The 25,106-nt window shown below is 40.2% G+C and overlaps 1 protein-coding gene across 1 annotated transcript in view; it reads left to right on the top strand.

The window, feature by feature from the left end:
* Positions 1-25,106, top strand: part of LOC126254978 (carnitine O-palmitoyltransferase 1, liver isoform-like) — a 159,988-nt gene that overhangs the window by 122,604 nt on the left and 12,278 nt on the right. The window contains exons 4-11 of the mRNA XM_049955355.1: positions 1,550-1,841; positions 3,529-3,650; positions 6,637-6,838; positions 12,905-13,104; positions 18,236-18,440; positions 19,478-19,585; positions 20,621-20,646; positions 24,186-24,263. Coding sequence (XP_049811312.1) covers positions 1,550-1,841; positions 3,529-3,650; positions 6,637-6,838; positions 12,905-13,104; positions 18,236-18,440; positions 19,478-19,585; positions 20,621-20,646; positions 24,186-24,263 — 1,233 coding nt within the window. The remainder of the gene's footprint in view (positions 1-1,549; positions 1,842-3,528; positions 3,651-6,636; positions 6,839-12,904; positions 13,105-18,235; positions 18,441-19,477; positions 19,586-20,620; positions 20,647-24,185; positions 24,264-25,106) is intronic.

Raw genomic sequence — 25,106 nt, 5'->3', positions numbered from 1 at the left:
TGAGCCATCAGCAGGAAACTCAAAATCAAATCAGAGTGGAAGAGTCATCACAAGAGAAGGAAGTCTCTGCCCAAACAAATAGGCCTAGTGACACTTCAAGGTCGGATATCTGAGCCATATCGGTGCAGATTATCTGAGCCATCAGCAGGAAACTCAAAATCAAATCAGAGTGGAAGAGTCATCACAAGAGAAGGAAGTCTCTGCCCAAACAAATAGGCCTAGTGACACTTCTAGGTCGGATATCTGAGCCATCTGTTGTTAGTCCAAATGACAGCCTAGCCCTATCAAAGTTGTTAGCCCCAAGGATATCAGGAATGTTCCAGTAACTACCCCAGCAACCAACACAAGACGAGGTTCACCATTTCCTTTCACTGGCGCCCCACACAAAATTAATGTTTTGGAGGCAGATGGCAAACTTAATGGGCGTAATCCTCCCACAGCTGCAAAGGCAAAGACAACGAAGCAAGGAACAAAATGGAGCTTCAGATGGGAAAAACTGCAACTGGAAATAAAAGAAGTGCTCCTCAACCTAAAACATCATGATCTCGTAAAAGAACATCTTCAAAGAAGAATGACCTGGAAACGGACGTCCCCTTTGTGTCAACAGATGATAAGGATTTTGATGAGGATGTAGACTGTCATATGTCCGGCAAATCATTCTCAACTGACACCAAATGAGATTATGGCTTCAATGTTCTCGCTGTTTGAACTGGTGTCATGAGGTCTGTATGTCCAAGCCTACGAAGACGAATTTCTCATGAGAATTTGTATGGCTCAAAGACTTAGGTTATAATTTCTTCTGTGTTTCTCTCTGTCTTTGAAGGTGCTAAGGTGATGTATTTGTGTAGACCACTGTTTCTAGGTGCCAGAAAATTATTAAAATTTTTTTTCGCTTTCTTACCAACGAACTATGGGGACGAAATAAAGAACACTTCCGTAAAAAATTTAAATTGTTACTATGTTCACGTTTTATTAATAATTGTTTTTTTTTATTCGTTTCTTATGACCTAATGATTACAAAATCTGTTTACTAATATTTCATGATTGTTTTATGAATTTTCCCATATTATTACTCCTTGTCAGATTTTAGATAAAAGGCAGAACACCTTAAGAGTGCGAAATTTGGACACTGTACCCTATCGGTCATTAAGTATACCCTATCGCGTCCGATGTGTACACGTGAGTTGCTTTTCCGAGGAAGCGGTCTCATGATTCGATAGCTAGCTGTTTCGAAAAAATGTTTTTGTCAAGCGTAGATGGTTCAAAGGGCTCTAAGCACTATGGGAGTTAATATCTGGGGTCATCAATCCCCTAGACTTAGAACTACTTAAACCTAACTAACCTGAGGACATCAAACACGTCCATGCCCGAGACAGGATTCGAACCTGCGACCGTAGCGGTCGCGCGGTTCCAGACTGAAGCGCCTAGATCCGCTCGGCCACAGCGGCCGGTTGTCAAGCTTGGACAAAATAAAAGTGTATGCTGTGCATTTGTTTCAATTAGTTTCAGTTTCTAGTTTTATTCTGTCATATTTCTTTTTTACGTGTAGATGCCATGAGGATGAGGTGCAGTTAAGAACTTGCAAAACGCTGACGAGTTTGATGCTGGGACTCGTCCTGTGGATGATGATGGCGATGAGCGTGCGCTACTCGCTGAGCACCCTCCTAGTCTACAAGGGCTGGATTTACGAACGAGAAGGAGGTTCTAAGCCGTCGCTACCGACAAAGCTGTGGTTCGCGCTGCTGAAGGCGTTGACGTTCAAGCAGCGCCCCATGCTCTGCAGCTACCAAGGCGTGCTGCCCAAGCTACCTGTGCCAGCGCTGCGTGACACCGTCCAACGGGTAAGCTACATCGGAATAATTTTTAGATACATACTAAAGACAAAGCTGCGCTTTAGGGTACAAACAATATTCGTCACGTATTAGAAGGAATGTCGAGAGAATTTTGCCCAAGAGAAATAATTCCGATAGAAAGCCGTTCTTGCTATCAATAAGAAGTTGAGCGAGAATGTGAACTGAAGACAACGAAAGATGGTCAATGAAGAATATGGTCAACTGTGTGCTCATCACCAGATGGTCTTACATAGTGTAAAAAATCACCAACAACAAGTTGTGGTCGCATTGCTCGTGACGTACGATTTTCGATGAGCAGTTGTGCTACAGCAGGAGATCAGCAACTGCAACCTGCCAACAAACATTTGTAATGAAAAATCTGTAGTCGTTTCTTGTTTAGAATATTTCACGATATTTCAGATTTGTTATAAAAGCTACATTTTCGTTCATTCTACCACTTTCTTCTTAAATCTCGATAACAATGCAGTTGAGCTAGACGTTTCGGGCCTTTGGTTTCCACCAAAGTACTCATTAGAGCTTTTGCACATTATACTGACTCAGCTTGGAACTTCAAGAAAGTGATTTGGATTGCTTAAGTCTAAAGTGAGACACAGTACGCCGTTCCTTATATGCTGTTGTTATGGATAAGCAACTAAAAGTTACCTGGCAGGTATCTGGGAAGACACCACCGCCGTTTACAATAACATAACTAACTTTTGAGACATTCTCAGGATATTTTAATCGCCGTTTGATTAAGATGTTGCAATATGTCAAGGGTGACAATCCAAGAAATTTTATGTAAAATTCACAAAGAATTACAGATAATGTACGCTTGTTACAGTCACTTTCGTACCTACTTCCCTCGTCATTCATTAGTTCGAACCTAAACGTAGTGACATGATGGTGAAAGCTGGTGCTGTCTCAAGTACACCAACTTCTGTCGGACGGGTTGCAAAATGTCTCTCCTCCTGCTGCTCTGCTACCAAGTCCCAATCGAACGCCCATGTCGGAGGGTAACGCGTTGTTCTCAGAAAATGTACTCCATCTAGAATACAGCAAACGGGAGAGGGTGAAAACGAACGACTTCCGCTATGAACCCCGCGCTACAACACGCACAAACTTCTAGAACGCCATTTCTTTGTATTTTCCGTCGTTTATTAGTTGCTCCTATATCCTCCAAGTCCAGGACGCATTTGCCTAATATTCCTGCACTGTAAATACCCGAATACGGGTGCACAGTCTTAAAGGATCTTCCCAGGTCAATGGCGTGGTTCTTAGTTATTAGGTGGTCTCTTACGAGACAACCACGTGCTTTATACTGAGTAACTGTTCGGTTGTTACCATAAAATAAACTCGAAAAGCTTTACCCGGTCGCCACTAGCAGCAGCAGCACCAATGTACAATACGTAAGTGATGCTTCTCACACTAGTCTGTGACGATGGAGAACTGTGTGATTCGGACAACACACCATCACAATCTGCTGCCATGGATTGCGTGTGACACCATGTTTGAAATATGTAAGCGACTAGGATGGAGACAAATAATATCCAATGAAAGTTCAGTTATCTATTCTATATCGTGTACCACAGAATTTACATGCATTATTTTATGTTCCCTTAGAAATAGATATCTTAATTATGTTATCAGCATAAACGTTGACATTTGTCTGAAAAAATTTTATTAAATTTGTTTACAGTATCTCCGCACTGTTCGCCCACTCTATGATGATGTACATTACGCTCTAATCGAGAAACTAGCTTATGAGTTTGAGAATGGTGTAGGGCCAAAGCTTCAACGATATCTAATGGCGAAATCATGGTAAGTGGAAACCACAGATTTAAGTTATATTGCCTAATTATTGTATCCAAAAAATAAATAACATATTCGTAAAGGTTATTATATTCACAGTAATTTCTACACTGAAAATGCAGAAGACTGTCACACGCATAACGTATCTAACCTAAAGCGCTGAAAAAGGTAGTACTGATAATTTATCGAAAAAACGGCGAATGTGTAACTTTTTTTTCAAACAATTCGGTGGGAATAATATCAAGCTATACAGCTTCGAAAAGCACCTTCAGTAAGAGCTCCAGTGAGCAAAAACACTAAAGATATAAGCAGATCTAAATCTGGACTGGGTATAATAGCCCCTACAAATCGTCCAGTTTCAGGTCTGAACAGGCTACTCTGCTTAATTACTCACTAAAAAATATTTCGAATGAGCTCGCTGTATATAATCTACAGATTGTTCCTGTTTCACAGCTAGATGGGTGTTTTGTGAATTGCAGTTGTCGTTCTCTGTACTAAGATTTATTTCTAGTGGTAAAGTAAATACTACTACATCATGTAAGGTGCTTAAAAATGTTATTAGGAAGGCAAAGAGTATGTGGTACCAAACAGAATAGCTAATTCACAGGATAAAATTAAAACCATGTGGTCAGTTGTGTAGGATGTGTCTGGTTAGCAACACAAGATCGACGATATAAAGTCAGTTCGTAGTAAAAATATTTCTGTTACTAGTAAGTCAGATATATGTACAGTATTCAACAATCATTTTCTGAGCATTGATGGTGAATTAAATAGAAACTTAGCTTCTACAGGGAATCGTGTAAGTCTCTTGGAAAATGCTTTTCCGAGATTGATGTCTGAAATATTCCTCTGTGATACTGACAAAGGGTAGATTCAATCAATAATTAAATCACTGAAGACTAAGTACTCCCATGGATATGATGGAGTGCCTATCAGAATATTAAAGTACTGTGCTGCATACGTTAGCCCTGTACTTAGCCATATTTGTAATTTTTCCTTTAAGAATAGTCAGTTTTCTGAACGATTAAAGTGCTCAGTAGTAAAGTCGCTTTATAAATAACGATAAAGGTGTAATGTAGATTATTTTAGACCTATTTCTGTACCATCAGTGTATGCTAAAATTATTGAAAAGGCTGTGTGTGTGAGGATAATTGATCATTTTATATCACATAATTTGCAATCAAATGTACAGTTCGGCTTCAGAAGTGGTTTAACGACTGAAAATGCTATATTCTCTTTTCTCTGTGAGGTACTGGATGTATTAAACAAGAGGTTTCGAACGCTAAGCATATTTTTTGATTTAACTACGGCGATTGATTATGTAGATCACAAAATATTGCTCCAGAAGTTGGACCATTATGGAATATTGGGAGTAGCTCACAATTGGTTCGTCTCTTACTTTAACAACAGACAGCAAAAGGTCGTTATTCACAGTGTGGAGAAGGGCTGTGATGTGGGGTCTGAGTGGGGCACTGTCAAACGGGGGTGCCATGGGGATCAGTGCTGGGGCCACTCCCGTTACTTATTTATCTAAATGATAAGCTCGCAAGTATTACAGGCAATTCTAAAATATTTCTGTTTGCTGGTGACACTAGCTTGGTAGAAAAGGATGTTGTGTGCAACATTGGCTCTGTTTCAAATGATTTTCATGACATAAGTTCATGGCTTGTAGAAACTAAACATACGCTAAATCACAGTAAGACTCAGTTTTTACAGTTTGTAACACACAATTCAACAAAGCTCGACGTTTTAATGTCACAGAATGGGCATATGATTAGTGCAGCTGAACAGTTCAAATTTCTAGGCGTTCAGATAAATAGTAAGCTGTCGCGGAAAGCCCACGTTCAGGATCCTGTTCAAAGACTTAATGCCGGCATTTTTACTATTCGAGCGGTATCTGAAGTAAGTGATCGTTCGACATGAAAAGTAGTCTACCTCGCTTATTTTCATTCGCTTATGTCGTATGGTATTATATTTTGGGGTAACTCTTCACGTTCTCGAACGATATTTTTGGCTCAGAAACGAGCAGTTCGGGCAATAAGTGGTGTGACTTCGCGAACCTCTTGTCGGCCCCTGTTCAATATTCTGGGTATTCTGACATTGACCTCTCTATATATTGTTTACTGTCGTTTCTTATTAACAATATTAGCTTATTCCCAAGAAGTAGCAGCTTTCACTCATTTAATACTGGGCACAAATCCAATCTGCATTTGGATCGCTCTTCCTTGAATCTTGTGCAGAAAGGTCTGCAGTATACTACTGCATTCATTTTCAATAAGCTACCACAAGAATTCAAAAATCTTAGCATTAATCCACGCTCTTTCAAATCTAAACTGAAGAGTTTCCTCATGGGACACTCCTTCTATTCTGTCGAGGAGTTCTTTGAAAAATTAAGCTGATTCCGGTGTTATATTGTTGATTGCGTTTACTTAAACTTATGACTTGTCTTTTTTTGGGTTCATAAACATTTTATTTTACCTGCTATTACTTTCATGTTGTAATTTCATGTACTGACACGTTGCATTACCTTGGAGATATGCTCCTCAATTTGGTCATACAGGACTAGTAATCTATTGGATTTGCTTAGCACTTCCTGGCAATCTCATTGCTTTGATACAGCTATAATTTCACTCTGAATACTTATTGTGTGACTCTGCTCTCTGAGAGATACACAGAGGTTACAATATTTTTATTAGGTAGCTAGTCCAGTACTCAACAATATTTCTTCAGAGATAACATGCATTTTTCAAGAGACAGAAACAAGAGATTGTGATTCTGTTCTCACCTTTAATGTAAATATAATGAATATACGCAGAAACAGAGCCAGTAATAATTATATTTAATGGCTGAAAGACTGAAATCAGCAGGCCCTAGTACCGGCTAAAACAAAATAAAAAATATAATAATTTATCAGGAAAATACGATTCTTTTAAAAATTGTAATATAATGCTGATTACAAGAGGTGCTATAGGCTTTCTGTTTGTCTGTGTTTAAGGCTATCCGAAAATTACGTCTCTGACTGGTGGGAAGAATACGCCTACCTGCGCTGCCGCGCTCCAATACTCATCAATTCAAATTACTATGGCATCGACCTCATCCTTGCAAATCCAACACACGTGCAGTCCGCTCGTGCTGGAATGCTAATCCATAGATTTATGAAAAGTCAGAAGAAAATATTATACCAGACGCAAGACCCGGTAAGTAATGCTCCAAATAAAACTACATATGAATGGAAGTGCGTAAAGAAGTTCATCATCGACTCTTGGTACATTTCTTGGTATATATGTAATGAAGCGGCAGCAATGTCTACACTGTTTTCAAAACGTACCATTCTTAAATAACAGAGCGGAAAACTCCTATTAATCATTTTTATTAGACGTATTACACATTACACATGTAAACAGTGTGTTAGAACATTGACTTGTAGCAATTTAGGTGAAGGATGTTAACACTGGTAACATTTAACGTAATTTACATCATTCACGACATACAGAGTTTCGGATTTGTCTGATGTTACTGTACTTCTGCAATGAAAAGGCTTATTTTTGACGATGACATGTGTACATGTCGGAGGATTTTGAAGTCTTTCATGTGCTGATGCCTGATCTTTTGCAGTACTAGTTGGAATTGGGCCAAAGGCCAAAATGGCAGTGGCAAAATAAATAATTTGTACTGTCAACGGCGAATATTACGTCCTTTAAAAAATTCCACGTAACTGTGATCGGCGACCATGAGAAGTTAAACTAGAACGCTTGTTCAAAGCTTGCATAACCTTGGTATCTTTCTGCGACATCCACTGCTCACAGAGCGGCTTCACCTTGTAACTGGCTTGCGACAAACTGGATTTGTTGCTCGTCAATCCGTTAATTAGACAAAACACCAGGAAAAGATTTAATGAAAGACACTGGGTGTACGTTGTTCCTCCCGGGCATGAAGAAAGAGAATTGCTGGTAGTATAAAATGCTATCTTTCCCAGCAAGGACCTGTCCAGCTAATTCCAAAAAATGGCTCCAAGCACTATGGGACTTAACATCTGAGGTCATCAGTCCCCTAGACATAGAACTACTTAAACCTAACTAACCCAAGGATATCACACACGTTCATGCCCGAGGCAGGATTCGAAACTGCGACCGCAACGGCAGCGGGGTTCCGGACTGAAGCGCCTAGAACCGCTCGGCCACAGCGGCCGGCAGCTAATTCCACTCCCAGGTTTATTCGCAGTGGCGCTCCGATCTCGGCATGCACAGAATTTGCACGCTCGACTTGAGCGTGGAGATCTGCAAGTATCACGCACAGGTTTTCCACGATAGATCCTGCAACGGGGATGTTGTCTACATCAACGTCTTGGCCTCGTAATTTTGCTGTGCTAACTTTCGCTTGCACAGCGCTCAGATCACTTTGTACCTATCACTGAGATAGGACCCTGACTTCACTAACCTTCTCTGTCTCCAAGTTTGCTGATTTGACATTTAATCTTTCATCAATCAAGTTTTCAATTCCCTCGTTTTGTTGGTAAATACTCCCGTGAGGCTCTTTTTTAGGCCTTCCTGTTGACTCACGCACCATTCATCAAGCCTAATGTTTTGATTTTTGCCCCAATTATTGAAATTTTTCTCCAAAATTTCCGGGAAGTTTTGTCTTGCAGCTCGGTCTAGTTTACTAACTCCTTGCCGAGCTTACCTGTCTGTTCTTTAAATTTCAATATTTCGGCTTCGTTTGACGACCAGGCGTGTACCTTCTGTTTAAGAGTTTCTTGAGAAGCTGCTATCTCGTCAGTAGTAGGAATCTTCTCGCCTGTTGTTTTTTGCGAAGCGTTAATAGTGTTTAGCCCCTCAGCAAGGGTTTCTAATTGCGGCAACAGCGTGGCAAAGTGATCTTCAGTTGGCCATTATCGTAAAAAAAGGAAAGTCTCTACACACACAGCAAAAGAATTACAACACGAAAAATCTACATTAACTTAAGAATCTAAATATTTGCCCCCTGGGTAGAAAAACGTGGGCGTAGAGTCAATACCACAATAATATACGTTGGCCAGTCTAGCAGCAGACAACCATGTTTAGGCTCTCGCTCTACCAGTTTTTTGCTATCCTATATGAAATAAACCATCAGTGCACAGCCATACGGGCACTCTAGAATACCAGATCCCCCATTACGCATTCACAAAAGCCATAGGAAATTTAAGTTGCACTTTCCAGGCCCTAATCCTACGTTGTTTTTGTGGTCTTCAGTCCAAAGACAGATTTTGACACAGCTCTCCACGCTACTCTATCCAGTGCAAGCCTCTTCTACTGCAACCTACATCCCTCTGAATCTGCATACTGTATTCATCCCTCCATCTCCCTCTACGATTTCTACTCTCCAGTACAAAACTGGGGTTGGTGATCCCTTGATGCCTCAGAACATGTCCTACCAATCGATCCCTTCTTCTAGTCAGGTTGTACCACAAATTACTCTTCTCCCCCATTGTGCCTCCTCGTTATTTACATGATCTACCCATCTAATCTTAGTATTCTTCTATAGCACCACGTTTCGAAAGCTTCTGTTCTCTTCTTGTCTAAACTGTTTATCGTCCATGTTTCACTTCCATACATGGCTACAGTCATACATATACTTTCAGAAAGGACTACCAGTTTTTACATTCTTCTGTAAATGATTCGTGTTAGTATTTTGCAGTCGTGACTTATTAAACTGACAGTTCGGTAATTTTCACACCTGTCAGCGACTGCTTTCTTTAGAATCGGGATTATTATATTCTTCTTGAAGTCTGAGGGTATTTTGCCTGTCTCATAACTCTTGCTCACCAGATAGATTAGTTTTGTCATGGCTGGCTCTCCCAAGGCTATCAGTAGCTCTAACGGATAACTGTCTACTCCCGGGGCCTTGTTTCGACTTAAGCCTTTCACTGCTTTGTCAAATTCTTCATGCAGTATCATATCTCCCTCTTCATCTTCCTCTACGTCCTCTTCGATTTCCATAATATTGCCCTCAAGTATATCGCCCTTTTATAGACCCTCTATATACTCCTTCCACCTTTCTTCTTTCTCCTTTTTGCTTAGGATTGGTTTTTCACCTAAGGTTTTGATATTCACACAGGTGGTTCTCTTTTCTTCAAAGGTCTCTTTAAGTTTCCTGTAAGCTGTATCTATCTTACCCCTAAGAATATATGATTCTACATACTTACATTTCTCCTCTAGCCATTCCGGCCTAGCGATTTTGTACCTCGTGTCGATCTCACTTTTCGCCCGCTTCGTTTATTGCGTTTTTATATTTTCTCCTTTCATCGATTAAACTCAATATCTCTAATATTACCCAAGGATATCCATCAGCCTTCGTCTTTTTCCCTATTCTGATCCCTGCACTATTTCATCTCTCAAAGCTGCTCTTTCATCTTCTATTGTATTCCTTTCCCCTGTTCTTGTCAATGGTTCCCTAATGCTCCCTCTGAAACACTCTACAACCGCTGCTTTTTAAGTTTAGCGAGATATCATCGCCTTAAATTACAATCTTTTAGCAGTTTCTTTAGTTTTAATCTGCAGTTCATAACAATAAATTGTGGTCAGAGTCCACATCCGCTCCTGGAAATGTGTTACAGTTTAAAATGTAGTTTCTAAATCTCTAACCATTATATAATCAATCTGAAACCTTCCGATGTCTCCAGGTCTCTTCCACGCACACAACCTTCTCTCATGATTCTTAAATCAAGTGTTAGCTGTGTTTAAATTATGCTCTGTGCAAAATACTACCAGCCGGCTTCCTCTTTTGTTGCTTTCCCCCATTCCATATTTACCTACTACTTCTCCTTCCCTTCCTTTTCCCACTGTCGAATCCCAGTCCCCCATGATTATTAAATTTTCGGCTCCCTTAGCTATTTGAATAATTTCTTTTATCTCTTCATACGTTTCCTCAGTTTCCTCCTCATCTGCGGAGCTAGTTGGCATATAAACTTGTACTATGTAGTGGGTGTGTGCTTCGTGTCTATCTTGGCTACAATAATGCGTTTACTATGCTGTTCATACTATTTTATCCGCGTTCCTACTTTTTTACTCATTATCAAAACTACTCCTGCATTACCCCTATTAGATTTTGTATTTATAACCCTGTGTTCATCTGACCAGAGGCCCTGTTCCTCCTGCCACCAAACTTCACGAATTCCACTATATCTAATTTTAAACTATCCATTTACGTTTTTAAACTTTCTAACATACCTGCCCTATTAATCTGACATTCCATGCCCCGATCCGTAGAACGCCAGTTTTGTTTCTTCCGATAATGACGTCCTCCCGAGTAGCCCCGTCCGGAGATCCGAAAGGGGGTCTATCCTACTCCAAAGGTAAACAAAAGAAAAAAATAAACTATTAATTAGTAAACTATCGAATTACTACCTTACGAAAACCTATAATACAGCTGATGAGTAATCGCCACATACTAATTTTTACTGGCATCGCTCTCTGCGTACATTTGGTTTTTTTCTTTTTGATTCATTCCTCTCACCTTTCGGTCGTTTACCGTTTTTCTGTACTCGTCAGGTTAGATGCACCTGTGCTGGTTAAACATGAAATTACATTATATGAATTAGTACAAACCATTACAAAAATTGTATGTACGCATTAATTAAATCACAAGAACTTCACATCCGATGACTGCTGTTCTGCCCCTGTTTGGTTACCATTTACAACATATTTTTAGTGTGAGAACACAACTTCCTCCTAAAAATATGTTACATCGGCGATATTAGACGGGTGAAGCCTTAAACATAAAACAGATAGTGACGACTCGTGAATAATTTAGCAGAGGCGACCGTTTTGAACTCGCCCGGTTTTTTATTATCATTATTTTCCTCTTATAAGCACTGGTTCATCACTATTGCTTGTCAAAAAATTTTCTTGATTAGAAAACACGTCTGCTTCATGTCAAAACAAACAAAGAAGAATTGTTCTATTCCGGTATTTTTAATTTTTTTTTACCTGAAGGAACCAGCAGCGGCGATTTCTCTGAACAATACTTATGCAGGTGACACACTGAATGAACCTAACTCTCAGTGATAATTAAATTAATTTTGCTGAAATGCAAGTTGCAGCTCAGTATTTTTCACATTAATAAACATTGTGAGAGGCGAAAGAAGTAATGACTAGCACAAAAACTGAGGACTGACCGAGAACGAACGCGAGTCGTTTAGATCCTTAGGCTGGCACTTTACCCCCTTTTTGTCCTCTTTCTTTGGATCTGTATCTTCGTTGGTTTTTCGTCAGTGGTTCTGTGTGGATGTCGCATGACGTCTTTCTGATTCCGTCGATGAGACTTTCGCTCAGTTTTTATACTCTATATTCCCACAAGTTATGACCTGAGAGTTATAATTAGAATGGGTTGGTGATTTGGAGATTGAAAAAATTACGGATAAGTGAGCATATTATTTTTTAAATTTTTTAAATGAAAAACAATCTCTCATGCTTCAAGTCGACATACCCATGTTCCTGAATTGCAAAAATCACAATGTACTGTTGGCTTTGAATGTTATCCCTTTATACCGCGTATTAAGCAGGATCTGCCACCATTTGATAATGAAATTTAAGAGTATAAATATCTCTAGTATTTCTCTCTTTCTTTTTTCCATCCACTTCTCAAATATGACTTTCCAGTACCCACTTACCTAATGATTATCTTGCTCCCATTTGGCTTTGCTAGTCTGTTTGACTTTGTCATAATTATTATGTATAAATTTCAAATGCCTGCACGAATTATGACATGTCATTACATCGTAACGTTAATGTAAGTTCTTATTCGCAGATATGCTACTGCGACCGCTCGAGAGAGGAACATATAGCTTGTGACTGCTTAAAATGTTTCGCGTACCGTATTACATATGGTCGCTCTTTAAGAGCTTAGGGGCTCCAGCAAGCGGCTATAAGAATTTTTTCAGTTGTGTCTGATGCTTTCATTGGAATTCATGAAAATGCATTTACTCAGTACGTGTGGTACTCACACTACAGATACAGCAGACAATTACTGTGTTAGATCTGTTTCTGCCTCATTCGACACCTAAGTGCTCCCAGAACGCCAGATGATGCTGGCGGTGTCTGCCTCGGAAATATAGCGGCTGCAACCATTCTGCGATACATTATAGTTTCATTTTACATTTTATGTGCCTAATATCAGATTAGAAGAAAACCTGGTAATGGAATACTCGCAAAGAACTAAATGTATTGCGGACTGTCGCCCTGCCAGCATTATTTTTTACGCTAACGAATACATTCTTTTTTCCACAGCTTCTGATTCAACGAGTCATTCCCTTGTGTTCGTCGCAATATATGCAACTTTTCAACACGACAAGAGTACCAGGAGAAGAAACAGATAGACTTGTACATTACGAAGACTCAGACCACGTTGTTGTCTATCATCAGGGACGTTACTTCAAACTGATCGTCTACTGCAACGGACGAATTCTTGAGCCATGCGAAATTGAACAGTAAGTAATAATTAAGTGATGATTATTGTCGATTAATAATAGAATACTCGTTTCACAATAGCGCAAGACATGAAGTTATTTTCCTGTTATTTACAATCGCTGTGACCAGGACATTACATTCTGTTTTTGTAATATATTTTATCTTTATTTGATAACTATACTTCCGAGGACAGTTGCCATATTGAAGACACAGATATATTTCTGTTTCGGTCTAGAATGTCATGACACTGTTTTTGCAGATTCTGTTAATATTTGAGACAATAAATCACTGATATCATACTATTGTATTAAAGTACTATTAATCACGCAAACGCAGTTACCAAACTTTAACGAACGAGGCACTGGTCTTGCATCCGGAAAGAGTCGGGTTCAAATCCCGTCACAGCCATCCGGATTCACATTTCCCGCGGCTTCCCTAAATCGGTTACAGCTTAAGCTGGGATGGTTCCTTTGAGAGGACGCGGTACATCTCCTGCATCGCCTTCTGACGAAACTTGTGTCCCTCTCTCCAACGACCCCATCGTAGACGGGACATCATATCCTATTGTTCTTTCCGTCCTTCCTTATCAAAATTTTGCGAAATTAATAGAAGTTATTACTTTTTAGAAGATCCAGAAAATAAGTGTCACTAGAACAACAACTAATTTTGTAATCAGAACGCAACGGAAGCGGAGTCCTATTTCTATGGATGTCGTGTATTTGCTGTCTCGGAATGAGACGTTAGCGATCGATTTTATGTAGACTATGAGAATCCAAGTAATGACAAGAATTTTGCTCATCAAAACTCGACCGGGTAAGAAAAGATAGATGTGTGAATTGAATCACCAGTTAACTACCGTATGCCTTATTCTACCTTAAGATGCGAAATAATACAATTGCATGTAAAATCACCAACATAAGACAATATTGATTGCCATGGCGCAAATAGGACAGTAACACTTCAGTTGCGAAATGGTGAACATAGACGTCGTAAGGACTGGTGCACTAACTGAGCTAAAGAAGGTCAGGAGAAGGGAGCGACATCTGCAATCGTGAGGGAGTGAGGCTAACATTTGTCTCGAGTCATATAGAATAGTGGCGCAGAGTTCAGTATCAATGAGTGGACCATGTATCTCGGCCGTTCCTAGGAATCAGGTGCAAGATTATGCTCTAACGACAATCATGTAGGTGATGCTAGGTGATGCAGCTACACTCGTGACAGATTAAATCAAACACTAAAAACACCGGAAGAAGAAAACATGATGTCATCTTTAAAAGAAGATTCTCTATGACGGATGTGCTGTATACTCTCACGGTTCGGACAATGACGTAGGGTACGAGTGGGATCCCTTTGCTGTTGCTCGTCACCGTTTTGTGTAAGGCAACAGCTTTCTCTTCGCAGAATATTATTATTCTTAATTAGAAGGAAAAATCACTATAAGAACAGTCCCCTGTTCAGAACAAGTTGACCATACATTTTATTGCTAATGTGATGGGTAACTACAAAAACTGAATTAAACAGTGTCTTAATGCGAAACGTAGTCGAATTCTCCATGTAGTGGTTCACTTCATGTTTCAAGCTTGCGGCTGGTTTGGTGCACCATGGAAAACGGCAAAGAAGTAAGCTGTCTGACAAAAAAAGTGAGGCACCGAGAGAGACAGAAGGAAACAAAATGAAACTTCACGGTTTGATAGGGTACGTGATGTTATTGCAGTGATTATAAAATCGAGTCAGATTTAAAAAGATCTCGGCAGTATATGCCCACTCATCAGTTTGACATTCCACCCCTCCTGGACTGTATGCATGCACTGAATCTGTAGGGAAGGCTGTCAAAAAGCAGTTGTATCACCTCCTGAGGCAAACAGGTTCGTAACACCGAGCGGTGTAGCGCAGTGCTTAGCAGGGAGGACGGTTCAAACCTGCGTCCGGCCGTCCATATTTAGGTTTTCCGTGATTTACCTAAATAGCTTGAGGCTAATGCTGGGATGGTTCCTTTGAAAGTGCACGCCCGCTTTCCTTCTCCATCCTTCCCTAATCCGAGCTTACGCTCCGTCTCTAATGGCCTCGTTGTCGACCCGACGTTAAACGTTAATCTCCTCCTCCTCTTTTGTCCCATGACTCCCACGGCCAGCAAGATAGCCATACTTGTCCTCGATTCTTGGGCACTGGCACTGGGACGGTGTTGACGTCCGATCTGGCCCCACACATGTTCTATCGTGGACAGGTCTGGCGATCTTGCTGGCCACGGGAGTTCGTCAGCATACTGTAGACGTTTCGTAGAGACAGGCGCCATGTGGGTACGAGTATCGTCCTGTTGAAAAATGCATCCCGATACTAACACATGAGAGATAACACATGAAGATGCAGGATGTCCGAGAGTTACTATTGTGCCGTAAAATTTCTCTGTCACTACCAACCTTGACCTGAAGAGATGCCCGATCGCTTCCCAAACCGTGACACCAGGAACAACCTCACTGGGAAACTCCAAAAATTGGAAGAATGTACCGTCTCTGCAGATTGCGCCCATAGTCACCGGTGAATGATCATCCGGGATAGTGTAGAACATCGCTGAAAACAATGCAACGCCATTCACCAGAAATTCATGCTTCCCACTCACGGCACCCATTCAGAAGCAGCCGTTTCTGTTGTGATGTTAAGGGTAGCCTACACATGGCTGGTAATTCCGTAGTGTTGCTGCCAGTCTCTGTGTGGGATGACACACAGTGTTATAGGAAGTCCATTATTTGTTCTCGGACGGCAGGCGCAAATGCGAAGAGGGTACGGTGTGCTTGGTGAACAATACGGCGATCCTTCCTTTTGGTGGGCCGGCCGCTGTGGCAAAGCGGTTCTAGGCGCTTCAGTTCGGAACCGCGCTGCTGCTACGGTCGCGGGTTCGAATCCTGCCTCGGGCATGGATGTGTGCGATGTCCTTATGTTCGTTAGGTTTAAGTAGTTGTAAGTCTAAGGGACTTATAACCTCAGATGTTGAGTCCCATAGTGCTTAGAGCCATCTTAACCTTTTGGTGGTAAGACGTGGTGTACTGGAACCCAGACGACGAGTATGCCTGCCCTCGCCTTTGTATGCAGTCCAGTATCGAGCTACCGTCACATCCGAATGCACCACAGATATTGCTCGATTCAACCAGCCGGCCAAATGGAGGCCCTTTCTGAATCCTGTCAGGTGCTCATAACGCTGTCTCACGCGATTACGTCGCATTTCCGTGTCTTGTACAATGATTATTCGGCTTCTGGCGCTGATTAAAGCACTCTCGAAACCGTTCTACCTGCCACAGAGAATTCCAGTTCTAATCATTTACATACCCGCCGATGGTGTGTAGGAGTTACGAAATTACTTAGGCATTTTTCGTTGTTCTCGTTTTTACGATCGATAATATTTCTTTAATTGACATTCACCCGCCTAGCCTCGAATCCAGATCTCGTATAAAATGAAAAAGCGTAATATGCATGTAGTTTTTACTACCTTGAAGCTGGTCTCCATATAAAGGCAGTAAGAGACAAGTTGGGGAAGCCTGTTCTATGTAAGCCACATTAGAGGAATATGTGCATCGTGTAATGCTGGAACATCGAGAAGAGTTATCATTTGAAAAGGCGGTATCTTCATTCTTCTGTATTTTCAGGTGCTTTAATGTTCCGAAACACAGCTTCTGAAGGTAAGGGTGTGCGTACAATAAATATCCTTATATAACTTTGTATATTAAATAGCATCGGTTGCTCCAAGAACAAAATAGATTCCTTTATTGGTCACTCTGTTTTGGGGGACATACTTCTTTGATAACTGACTTTCTTTTACATCTCACAGTGAACGTAAATTAGCGCAATGTTCACCAAGTTGTATCCCTAAAAATGCTCCCTTCCATTAAATGTGTACTAACAGCACGTTTTTCCTTCTATGGAAAATAGATTTATTTAATTTTTGTAACCCATTAATCTTAGCGGACAATATTTACATGTGTTTCCCCTTACGGTAGCCTGTTGTACCTTCCTCAAGTATTCGTCCAAGTTCAGCAAATACACTTTTGTTCTCACAAGACTTCTTGATTACTTTTGTTAAGAACATCATAATCACGTAATCGGTGGAGTTAAGATTTCGTATTCTTCTTATGTTAATTTCTAAATTAGTTCTGTAGCTTTTTCTTAATTAAAACTAAATTCCAAATATTTCTATCTTTTTCATAGATATAAAGTCAGCACCGGCAGAATGTTATCTTCCATTGTTTGCTGTTCTCTCACTATTTTCTTCGTTATTCTCATCCATTTCCTTGAAGGTTATTTGTATTACTTCCAGTTGATATGTTAGGCAGTTAGACTTACAAGTACCTCGTTCTCGTTTGCACCAGTAAACGAATATCTGACTGAGATGCATTTAAATTCTTAAATACAGACTTAGTTACATTAATTCGAATATTTATGACAGGCTGGCTTTCTCGATATATGTCAGCCTCGATGGGGCGTAGTACATATTTTTTAACAGTTTGATATGTTAAAATGGGCAGGACGCGTTCAAATCTTGTTGTAATGATACCACTGCATTGAGCAATTTCGAGCTAAAAGAACATGTGAAAATGAGTGGTAGTTGTTTGAAATGTTTTTTAACTTTAGGATAAATTACGGCAGGAATATTTGAATATATGGCATAAAACAGCTGTTACAAGTACGGTATTTCTTTTACTTTTCTTTTGTTGGAAATGTTCATTGTTATCAACTGACAGGGACTGAACCCGTACATCAATTCTAGCTCCAAATGTGAAACTAATGGCTCCATCTCTTTCGACGTCGCCCTTGGTCGCTTCTTTCCATAGAGAAGTAATTTAAAATCTCTATATGTTCATTCCATAGATGTATCATTGACACTATTTCCTAAGTTGTTCTATTTTCTTTTAGACTGATTACATGGGGTTCTGTTTAAACGTTTTTGTTTAGTTTGCTGTATTAATAATGTTATGAATTTTAATTTTTACATCGTCGTTGAGTTTATGTTTGACAGTCGCTGGAATTTCTCATGGCAAGAAGTTTTACTGTGTTTGATCACTTACGTAACTAATTATATCTGTTTTACTGTATTCATACAATGTAAAATGACTTCTGGAAGCGTTCTAGTCGTTTATAATTGCAAATCTTTCACTCTTTCAGGCAGATAATACAGATTCTGCAGGATAGGAGTCTTCCAGCTATTGGCGAAGAGAAGGTCGCGGCTCTGACTGCTGGGGACAGACCTCATTGGTCAAGAATCCGCCAAAAGTTCTTCTCCTACGGAGTCAATCAGCAGTCTCTGGAGGACATAGAAACAGCTGCGTTTTTCGTTGCGCTCGATGACGGTCCACTCGAGTTCGACGAGGTAAACTGAGTAACAAAATGAATTAGCGTCACTATTATCTAAGCCTGGTAACGCCTCCTCGTAAATCGCAAGAGCTTCAGTTACCAATAACTACGATAAGTATATTTACGACGCACTCTGTTATAATCGAAAAAAAGAAAAGCATTTAGGTTTTAGTCTAGAGATACAGTATATTGTTGTTAACTAATATTCTAAAAAATGAGGCTGAAGAACGATATGTGGCTTCTTTTGTTTTTGTTAAGTACCATGCTCATACGGCTACATGCATTAAGATGAAATATTTTTTCTGGCTCACTGTGGTCTTCACAGAGTTTTGGCAAATGAAATCTCGATCTCGCATTTTTAGGGTCTCTACTTTCCCAACTAAATGTCTGATCTACGTGAAATCGAGGAGTATATGGTTACTTTATCTTTGAAAGACTTAAGATTAAGTCGCAACAAGAGGTGAGATTCTGATACACCGAAAAAAACCTCAAGAGATGAGTCTTTTGTCCTTTGTAAAATTCATTTAAGACGTTTCAGTTACCAAAGTGTAGAATGCTGCCGCATAAGTCGCAATACTTTACCATACCCCGCATTGGCCCAACTACCCTCTCCCCTCTTCCTCCCAGCTTTCGGTTTCCGCTTCGCTGAGGTACAAGGCTGAGACATTACTTTTCTCGATTTATTCCGAGGTATGTTGAAACTTTGCTTGGATTGTATCAGAGGCAAATTTCGCCAGTTCCGTGAAAGCCCTGCCCAAAGATTAATAGTGTAGTGTGTGGGCTGCCAGTCTGAATTAACACGTGCAGATGTGATTGCAGCAAACTAGGAACCATACTACTCACCACAGAATAAGAGAATTCCTGCTCAGCTTACTGATTTGTCTGCTGGGTGAAATCTAGGTTTCGGTAAAACGTTTCCAAATGCTTCTGCGCCTTCTATTGATTATCATTTCACTTTATCCTATAAGTTCTTAGCACGGCTCCTGTATACAATTAATCGCATTACTTCGAAAGATTTCTTAATTTTATGTGTATTGGTACATCGTGTTTCAGAATGATCCAAGGAAACTTGAGAATTTCGGCCGAGTCGGCTTTCACGGGAAAGGTTATGATCGATGGTTTGACAAGTCAATCACTCTTGTCATTGGATCCAACGGACATGTAAGTATGTTTCGGATATCAGTAAATTTATTGGTAGTAGAAGCAGAAGTCATTATGTTTTTGCTATACACGACTTAGGTAGAGAATACTTTATCATTCAGAGACACTAGTTCAAAACATCTAAGGAACAGCGGCATTCCTCTGATGCTCCAAATGAGGACGTTATCTACAGCCGTGTGCGCCATTATTCTGGGTGCTGCAACGGGGGTTGTAATTACTGGTTGTAACATCTGTCAATGTGTTTGCTTTAAGAGAACGTTCTCCTGGAATTAAATGTTCCATGAGGATGATGCTGCTGGTCAGGTCTAACATCATCTCACTATCTCATATAATGCATTTTTCCTTTTTTAGTTAAGTTTATATTAAACTTTCTCCTCTTTAAAATATATCACACTTAATTTCCTTGCACATTTTCTTCATTTTCCAAGCACCTACATCAATCGACTCCAAATGTCTACATCTTTTGCCCAACACATTCTCATTTAACATTCTATTGATCTATCGTGTGTAGTGTCAGTGCATCAGCCTATGAGTCAGAATGTTGTTATACACATTAGTATATTGCTCATATCTCTACAATTTTATATCACGGGCGAAATAAATTGAAGAGGAAACTGGTAGAGTCTAAGATGTAGTCGAGATTCGTACCAGAAAGCATAACACACAGAATGAGAAAAATAATACCATCATAAGAAAATACAGACAACAAGGTATACCTGGATTAAAAAACAGTTTATCAATGTAGTCCAGCTGCGCGGGATTAGCCGAGCGGTTTGAGGCGCTGCAATCTTGGACTGTGCGGTTGGTCCCGGCGGAGGTTCGAGTCCTCCCTCGGGCATGGGTGTGTGTGTTTGTCCTTGGATAATTTAGGTTGAGTAGTGTGTAAGCTTAGGGACTGATGCCCTTAGCAGTTAAGTCCCATAAGATTTCACACACATTTGAACATTTTGAATGTAGTCCAGAGGCATATATTTCACTTTTCAGGAGTGTTTTTCCTTAAGTGAGTTAATGAAATTATCTTTTTTTCCGTTTCAGGCCGGATTCAATGCAGAACATACAGGGTAAGTATTTTTAGCCAGGAGGCTGCCAAAATACAAATACAGATACAAGTGCAACTGTATGAGATAACATATTTGTTGCTATACATGTCGTAGAAATTGTAAATGGATTTTCTGTGCCGTATTACTGATGAGACACTTCTCACAAGGTTTAGGAGATAAAGCAACTATCAGCATTTATTTACTCTGGTGCAGCTGAAAACTGACATATGTCACGCAAAATTTATTTAGAGATTCAGTATATTGTGAAATACGCGAGTCTGTACTCACTACATACTTTTATTTAACTGAAAATTATTATCGTCATTTTTTTCTGTTTTCCGACTTTCCCTTAGTTGCTCTAAATTCTTGGAGGTATGTACCGTCTATGCAACTAAATGAAGGCAATTGGTTTATTGCCATACACGTTCCGCTTCTTTTATTCTGGAAGCATCATCAGTGGCCTGAAATACATGTTTCCTTTTATACATACAATAAACGTATTATGTGGTAGATATAATATGCTGCTATATTACATCTCGTCGTGTTTTTCTCTTGCTTTTTAGGTTAGAAGCAACTTTTGTTGCACAAGTTCCGTACTGTGAATGTATCATTCGGTGTTACGATTCCCAGCGCTTTTAACACATGTGTTGGTTTTCATACTCTAGCGGGCCGATTTCTGGAATTCTTTCATCCACATTTATTGATCACCAAATGGAAAGTGCAAGTGAAACTTGCGATGTAAAGACGTTCAGACTAACGGGCGACTACCCTATAGTTTGCTGTCAGTTGCAGCTTTGCCGGATATTATTTATTGGTTGAACGCATTGAAATAACGTGTGCAATTATTTCATACGAAAGAAGTAAAAAAAAATATCGAGTTTGTTCCATCTTCTTTTTAATAATGTTTTGACGAGGTTATTTATTTCTACAAGTCGCCGAAGTGTCCTGTCAAGTCACATCATCGATATGTAGAGTTCACGAGGTTCTATATAAATCGATCACTGGGCATCTGGTTCCAGTTTGCTGTTGAATGCATTTTCCGATCGCCACAGTTTGGGCCAGCTAGGGGAAACGAGATACGTGCGGGTTCTTACAGCCGGATTGTGCGTCATTGCCAAGGATTAGATTCCAAAGTTTGGACATGCATTACATAGTGGCGGTAGAGCGAAGTGTCACTATTAATATCTGCACGCTGAGTGAGGTGTCAAGCTCAGGGTCCTTCGCGATGTTCTTTACCGTGTTCGCCGACCAGCATTCATTAAAGCTGCCCGCACTGTGCAGTTTCCGAACTGACATACAACACATGCTTCCGAGCTAGACAATGGCAGGCGACCTCAGCACGAGAACAATGGGGGCATCAACGTTGCCACTATGCTAAATCACTGTGGGTACCGGACCTCGGAAACAGGGTCTCTGCAGGAATGGCTAAGTGAAGTATCGTTTCACCACAAAACTAATACATTGAGATACTTCACATTGACGGAACATGCATGTAAAATAATACAATTTTCCGCAAGAGATCACCAAATAATTTTATTATAGACAGCTGTTCTAACTTACAAAACCCAGTTTCATTATCGAATGCTGAGGGAGGCTACAGGAAAACAAAAAAGTAATATTACTTTACGCAATTTTGTCATATGATGACATAGTTGCAGACCGTGGCTGTTATTTGAAAACAAATGTTGATGGTATTGAGACAGCAACCACCTACAAATTTATTTTCAGTTCCTTTATTCAAAGGGTACCGTTACCGGTTTCGAATCGTTATGATTCATCTTCAGGCGGTTTTCATGTTTTCATTACAACATGTGGTGCGTTTTGAATGAAAACCGCCTGAAGATGAATCATAACGATTCGAAACCGGTAGCGGTACTCTCTGAATAAAGGAACTGAAAATAAATTTGTGGCTGGTTGCTGCCTCAACACCATCAATATTACTGTAATCGAAAAAAGGAAAGGGCAAAACCAAGTGAAAAGCAGGGTCCAACACTGGGTTTGCATTATCGTGAACTAAATGAAATAGAGTAGAATCATTTGGACAGGACACGGAGTGAGGCTGCTAGAAACCAGAATGCCACAAGAGGCATTCCGAAGAGTAGTGGACGGCACCGTGAGATGGTTTACCTTTGTTTGTTGGTGAGACGATGCTTCATTTAGCTGTCACTGCAAAGTACAAGTTTGTTAGGACTCGTAATCATATTGATATTCGTAGGCGTATGGTTGACGTCATATGGAAGTTTAGGTCTGGCAGTGAGTAGCTCGCGATAAGCGGGAAATCCGGGTTCGATTCCCTGTCCGGCACAAATTTTCATTGTCGTCATTCCATTCTACAGCTGATAGTCACTCTTATTCGCAATTGCGAATTCATTTGATGTGTGTCATACTGTTTCTCTCATTATTTTTGCGGCGGGGTATTGAGACAGGTCGCCTGCCATTGTATGACTTTGACCTATGTACGATATGTCAGATGGAAAAAGAGTATGGCATAGGTGTCTTTAATGAATATTGGTGGTTTGCAGTGTTATTAAGAAGTAGTGAAATTGTTTGCTTTCTTGTTGAATGATAAGCTAAAAGAGTACTTCTCTCTGCTTCTTATGTATCGTATTTTCTTTCAGCTTCGCTAGGATCATAGGATTTAGTGACTTCTATAAAAAAATGATCAAACGTACTTAAAATATCATGTAGAAATAAAATGGGAAACAATGAGTAAAGCATTTGGGACACAGGATACATATTTTTCGCATGCAAGCAAACCAGTGTTTTTGTCAAGCTAAGCAATGGACGTCTCCGTTTTCAGATAACTCTACACGAAAAAAAAAGTAAAGGAGAGAATCTAGTACCTATGGAGGACTTTCTCGTAAGTACAGTTCACGTCGATAGTGAAATGTCTTTTCTTTCATACAATTTTTCTTTCATTGAGCAAGCCAGTGCAGTTGTTGACAACTGGTTTCTATTCAGGAGAAAAGCGGTTCCATTGGCTACGATCATACAGTTTTAGCTCTTACGTGGTTTGCTTACGTCAGTGCATTCTGATTCCGTGATGGTTCCTACCAGACCATATCGATTCATTTCGAAATCTTTATTTAGTACGAGCTGGCACTATGACGTTTATGAGCTCGATGTAGGGGATGAACGCAAACAGCAGAGTCCCGTGTTCCCTTCCTTCTAATTATCCTGAAATGTGAGATCACAATAAACGTCAAAAACAAATTGCACAAACCAAACAAGCTTGTCGTGGATGCATTTATTAAAGAATTAATGGACGCTGTGACAGCCGTATTTTGGCGTGTAATAGCTGTGGTTTTATTTTTATCAGTCTGACTAACTGTCAAGTTAACGTGTACTGTTGTTTAACATAAACTTTGTGGAAGAAGAAAAAAAAAACAACTACGTTAGACAATCATATCTTTTAGACAAAGAAATCTTTCATACTGCTTTTATAGGTGATTACTGAAGTAAGTGTTTGTGTTCACTATTTTCTCGCTCTAAGTCTAGTGATGTATTCATTAACGATGCTAATTCAGTTCATACGATGTAATCACTGCTTCTTTTCACAGAGCGGATGGTGCAGCAATGGCCCAGACATGGGAATACGTGTTACAAGCAGAGGTGCTGACAACAAGAGACAAATCATAGTAAGACATGACTTTGTATGAAATTACCGTTCTGTTCTTTATTTCTAGTTTACATGGTTGAAATTGGACCATTTTTGCATTGTATATATACTCTAAGATAAAAGAAAAGACCGAAAAAAACGACACACCACAAAGAGAGTGGCAGTACATGTGATGTAAATGAACAGACAAGCTTACAGTTTCAGAAAATTATTCAGACAAAGAGCCTCACCAAGCGTTGGCCACCTCCTTCCCTCCCTATGTAAGCAATTATTCGGCTTGAGGTTGATTGACAGAGTTGTTGAATGTCCTCCTGAGGGCCAAATTCTGTCCAATTGGAGCGCTACATCGTCAAAATCGACGTGTGCGGCTGAGCATTATCTTGCTGAAATGTAAACCCCGAGTGACTTTCCATAAAGAGAAACAAAACTGGGTGTAGAATGTCGTCGACGTACCGGTGTGCTCTAAGGATGTCACGGATGCCAACCAAGGGGGTCCTACTATGAAAAGAAATGGCACTCCTGGTTGTCGGGCTGTATGGCGGGAGACAATCAGGTTGTCATACCAACATTGTCCAGGGCATCTCCAGACACATCTTCGCTGGTCATCGGGACTCAGTTCGAAGTGAGTCTCACCACTGAAGACAACTCAACTCCAGCCAATGAGTTTCCAGGCTAACTACGTACCAGGGCACGGCCCAGAGAGCGGTGGGATACCACACTGACTGTCGAGCACCATATGGCACGACAGCCGGGAGTGATGGTCTGGGGTGTCATTTCTTTCCACAACGAGACCACTTTGGTAGTCATCTGCGGCACCCTTACAGCACAGCAGTACGTCAACAGTATTCTACGCACCATTTTG

This window comes from Schistocerca nitens, chromosome 1 (assembly GCF_023898315.1).
Source record: "Schistocerca nitens isolate TAMUIC-IGC-003100 chromosome 1, iqSchNite1.1, whole genome shotgun sequence".
In the NCBI taxonomy this organism is placed as follows: domain Eukaryota; kingdom Metazoa; phylum Arthropoda; class Insecta; order Orthoptera; family Acrididae; genus Schistocerca; species Schistocerca nitens.
Note: the sequence above shows the minus strand (reverse complement) of the source record. Positions and strands in the feature narration are given on the sequence as shown.